At 60.1% G+C, this 4,876-nt stretch overlaps 1 protein-coding gene across 1 annotated transcript; it reads left to right on the top strand.

Moving 5' to 3' along the window:
* The first annotated feature begins 290 nt into the window (after positions 1 to 290).
* LOC114809107 (GTP-binding protein Di-Ras2-like) lies at positions 291 to 1,117 on the top strand. The gene has a single exon (XM_029058099.1). The coding sequence runs from the start codon at positions 324 to 326 to the stop codon at positions 1,047 to 1,049; it is 726 nt and encodes a 241-aa protein (XP_028913932.1). The 5' UTR covers positions 291 to 323; the 3' UTR covers positions 1,050 to 1,117.
* The last annotated feature ends 3,759 nt before the right edge of the window (positions 1,118 to 4,876 follow it).

Below are 4,876 nucleotides of genomic sequence, written 5' to 3'. Positions count from 1 at the left end.
GGGGGCGTGGCCGGGGGCGGAGTCGTGGCCAATGAGCGAAAGGAACACGCCTCGGAGGGCGTGGTCGGGGCAGGGGGCGTGGCCGGGGGCGGAGTCGTGGCCAATGAGCGAAAGGGCCCCGGCGCGGGGGCGGGGCCGGGGCAGCGAGGGGCGTGTCCTGGGGCGGAGGCCTGACCAATGAGCGAAAGGGCCCCGGCCTGGGGGCGGGGCCGCGTCCAGGAGCAGCCAATGGGAGCGCCGAGGGGCTGGGGGGGGGGGGGCCGGCGGGGTCGGCACCGCCTAGAAAAGGCGTGGGAGGCGGCGCGGCGGGGCGCGCGTCCAGTATGTCCCCGGAGGCGTCTCCCCCGCGTTCGAGCGTGCGGCTGGTGTTCTTCGGCGCGGCGGGCGTGGGCAAGACGGCGCTGATCCAGCGTTTCCTGGCGGACACGTTCGAGGCGCAGCACAAGCGCACGGTGGAGGAGCTGCACTGCCTGGACTGCGAGCTGGGCGCGCTGCGGCTGCGCCTGGAGATCATGGACACGGGCGGCAGCTACTCCTTCCCGGCCATGCGCAGGCTGGGCATCCGCCGCGCCGACGCCTTCGTCCTGGTCTACTCGCTGCAGGAGCCCGACTCCTTCCAGGAGGTGCGGAGGCTCCGCGCGGAGATCCTGGAGACCAAGGGCGGCGCCGCCCGCCCGCCCATCGTCGTGGTGGCCAACAAGAGCGACCTGGCCCCCCGCCGCCGCCGCCGCCCCAACGCCGCCGCCCCGGCCTCGCCCCTCCCCGGGGCCCTGGACCTCGACTGGGGCGGCCCCCACCTGGAGGCGTCCGCCAAGCTGGGCCACAACGTACTGGACGTCTTCCAGGAGCTGCTGCGCCTGCTGCACCTGCCCAGACGTCTCAGCCCCGCGCTGCGCCGCCGCCGCCGCCGCCAGACCCTCCCCTCCTCTTCCTCCTCCTCCTCTTCCTCCTCCTCCTCCTCCTCCTCCTCCTCCTCCTCCTCCTCCTCCTCCGCGCAGCCCTCCGGGCCTCCCGCCGTCCGCAAGAGCCACAGCTGCACCGTGTCCTAGCCCTCCCCCCGTCCCCGCAGCAGAACGCCCCGCGCAGCACCCCCCAACTCAATAAAAGCTCCACCTCCCGCCTGGGTCCTCCTCTTTCCGAAAGGGGCGCGTCGGGGGGCGCCGGGGGCTCTTAAGCGCCGACTACGCCGTCGTTCGGCGGTACTTATTGAGCGCTTGCTACTACTCACGTTGGGATTTGTGAAGCGCTTAGCCTGGGCCGAGCCCTGTCCTCAGCACCGGGGGAGACTCTCCCAGGGGAATCAGGTTGGCCCCCGTGGGGCTCACGGGCTTCATCCCCCTTGGACAGGTGAGGGAACGGAGGCCCCGAGGGGTGAAGCGGCTCGCCCGAAGCCCCCCAGCTGACCGGTGGCCGAGCCGGGATTCGAACCCGTGACCTCCGACTCCAAAGCCCGGGCGGGGGAGGCGGAGGGCGTGGGTTCGAATCCCGCTCGCTTACAGCCGGCTGGGCGGCGGGGGGCCAGTCACTTCGCCTCCCTGGGCCTCGGTGACCTCATCTGGAAAAGGGGGATGAAGCCTGGGAGCCTCCCGTGGGACAACCGGATGACCCTGGATCTCCCCCAGTGCTCTGCACAGCGTGAGCGCTTCACAAATACCAACATTATTATTATTATTATGGGCCGAGGGCTGTTCTAAACGCTGGGGGTGGATACGAGGTCATGGGGTTGTCCCCGGGGGGGGGGGCGCCTCACAGTCTCTGCCCCCCCCCCCAAGTCACAGGTCGTGGGTTCTAATTCCGGCTCCACCGCTTGCCAGCTGTGTGACTTGGGGCAAGTCGCTTCACTTCTCTGGGCCTCAGTTCCCTCCTCTGTCAAATGGGGGATGAAGACGGGGAGCCCCACGGGGGACGACCTGATCACCTTGTACTCCCCCCCCCAGCGCTTAGAACAGTGCTTTGCACATAGTAAGCGCTTAATACTACCATTATTATTACTTTTACAGACCAGGGAACTGAGGCCCTTGGGCAAGTCAAGGTCACCCAGCTGACAGGTGGCGAAGCGGGGATTAGAACCCACGACCTCCGGCTCCCCAGCCCGGACTCTACCCACTGGGCCACGCTGCTTCTCACCCTAAGCGCTGAGGTTGAAGAGAGGCTCGGAGGGAAGAGCCCAGGCTTGGGTTCTAATCCCGCCTCCGCCTCTTGTCAGCCGGGTGACTTGGGGCCAGTCACTTCACTCCTCTGGGCCTCGGTGGCCTCATCTGGAAAATGGGGGTCAAGACCGGGAGCCTCGCGGGGGACGACCTCATTACCCTGGCTCTAGCCCGGCGCTTAGAACAGTGCTCTGCACATAGTGAGCTCTCGGCAAATACCAGGGTTACTCTTATCATTATTACAAGGGGGGCTCGCAGGCTTTCAGCCCCACTTTGCGGATGAGGGAACTGAGGCACTGAGAAGTCAAGCGACTTGCCCGAGGTCCCAACGGCATCCAAAGGGCGGAGGAGGTGGATTAGAACCCAGGTCCTCTGACTCCCAAGGCCGGGCTCCTCCTTCTAAGTCAGCGATTTGTTAAGTGCTTGCTGTGCTCCAGGCACTGTACTAAGCGCTGGAGCGGGGGGAATAGAAGCCCGCCGGGTTGGACCCAGTCCCTGCCCCCCTTGGGGCTCCCAGTCTTAATCCCCATTTTACAGAGGAAAAAACTGAGGCCCAGAGAAGTGACTTGCCCAAATCCACATGGCAGACACTTCACCTCCACCCTGGTCCTTATATTTTTCCAAAGTCATAACGGTATTTGTTAAGCGCTTGCTATGTGCCTGGCACTGTACTAAGCGCTGGGGAGGGGAGAGATGATACAGGCCAACCAGTCGGACACGGCCCTGTCCCGCGTGCGGCTCCCGTTCTCCATCTCCCTTTGACAGATGAGGGAACCGAGGCCCGGGGAACTGAAGCGACTTGCCCAAGGCCCCCCAGCAGACAAGTGGCAGAGTGGAGATTAGAACCCACGACCTTCTGACTCCCAGGCCACTACGCCAGAAGCAGCGTGGCTCAGGGGAAAAGAGCCCAGGCTTTGGAGTCAGGGGTCATGAGTTCGAATCCCAGCTCTCCCACTTGTCAGCTGTGTGGCTGTGGGCAAGTCACTTAACTTCTCGGTGCCTCAGTTACCTCAACTGTAAAATGGGGATTAAGACTGTGAGCCCCACCTGGGACAACCTGATTCCCCTGGGTCTCCCCCAGCGCTTAGAACAGTGCTCTGCACATAGTAAGCGCTTAACAAATACCAACATTATTATTATTACGCCATGCTGCTTCCCCAACCGACTGAAAACCCAGTGTGGGCAGGGACTGTCTCTATGGCCGAATTGGACTTTCCAAGCGCTTAGTACAGTGCTCTGCGCGCAGTAAGCGCTCAGTAAATACGAATGAACGAACCTCCACCAGGGCCGATATCGAACCGGAGTAGACCTCTTGGGGATGCATGAATGTCTGCACGTTAGGGGGGCAGGGGGAGAAACCAGGGAGAAAGGGAGTCTTCTGAATTTGGGGTGGGGGCTAGGAGCGGGTGGAGGACTGGGTGAGGGAATCAGTCGGCAGCACTGACACCTTGATTCAATTTACCGTTCTCTCCGGAAGGGAAGGCTCAAAACAAGGCTGCTAAGAGTATTTAAGAAAACTGGAGGGTTGGAAGAGGAGCTGCAAAAAGAGGGCTGAAGACAGGAAAGAGATGAAGAGATCCGCACGTGTGCCGCAGAACAAGGACATCACCAGACAGAGGCTCTTCATGGCTACTGGCAAAATGGGGCGGGGGGAGTCTTCTTTTAAAAGATGCAAAGCTCACCTCCCCAAACCCTTAGGAGTATCGGGTCAGGTGCAAACAAGGAAAAGAGGCTAACTTAAAAAACAGAAGAGAGAGATTTAAAGAGTGTCTTCCAACTGATGCCAAAGCTAATAATGAAAGATTTAACTATCAGCAAAGGCAGGAAGCTGGCTGGGAATGAGAAGGAGATGTTGGAGAGGCTCCCGATTTTAGCTGGACCTTCTCCGAGGAGGATCCTCGAGAGTCTAACCGCTCGAATTGTTTATTGGAGAAGATGAGGGTGAAGTTTTGCTGAGCGCCCAGGATGTCTTTGGGGGAACGGAGCAGTCATTAATAGGAGAGGGCATTCCCCCAGTGTTCGGAAAACACCGGGAAGTTTGGAATGTCTAATGGTGCCACCCGGCGATACGAAGGGCCATGATCCCGGAGGACTGGCACGTGCCACTGGAACTGAGAGATGATGCTAGAAACTTGTTTTTATTTCTACGGCACCAAGGTCTTACTGTGTGCCGGGCCCTGTGCTAAGCGTGGGGCAGATACCGGTTAATCAGGTTGGACACCGACCCCGTCCCACATAGGGTTCACAGTCTTAATCCCCATTTTACAGATAAGGCAACTGAGGCACAGAGTGGTTTTGACTCACTTCCCAAGGCCACACAACAGACAAGTGGGGGAGTAGGGATTAGAACCCAGGTTTTTCTGACTCCCAGGCCCATGCTCTATCCACTAAGCTAAGATGCTGAAGGGATACTGTCTTAGGTCTAGGCCTGAAAAAACAATAAACTCCGTAGGGTCGATTCACTTTGAGCGCAGGGGACAAACGGAGAGATTGGGAGGTAGGGCTTCCCGGTTGGAGAAGCGGGGGGAGAAGAAATAAGGGGAAAGAGTAATTATTTTTTGCTGCTGCTGCTGCTGCTGCTGCTGCTGTCAGAACCATATTCCCTACTGTGCGGCCTCAGGCAGTCATTTAAAAACAGCCTGGCCCTCCCCCCTCTTCTTCTTTCTTTATGTTATTTGTTAGTCGATCGTATCTATTGAACACTAACTGTGTGCAGAGCACTGTAC

The sequence above is a fragment of the Ornithorhynchus anatinus genome, chromosome 2, assembly GCF_004115215.2.
Source record: "Ornithorhynchus anatinus isolate Pmale09 chromosome 2, mOrnAna1.pri.v4, whole genome shotgun sequence".
Taxonomy (NCBI): domain Eukaryota; kingdom Metazoa; phylum Chordata; class Mammalia; order Monotremata; family Ornithorhynchidae; genus Ornithorhynchus; species Ornithorhynchus anatinus.
Note: the sequence above shows the minus strand (reverse complement) of the source record. Positions and strands in the feature narration are given on the sequence as shown.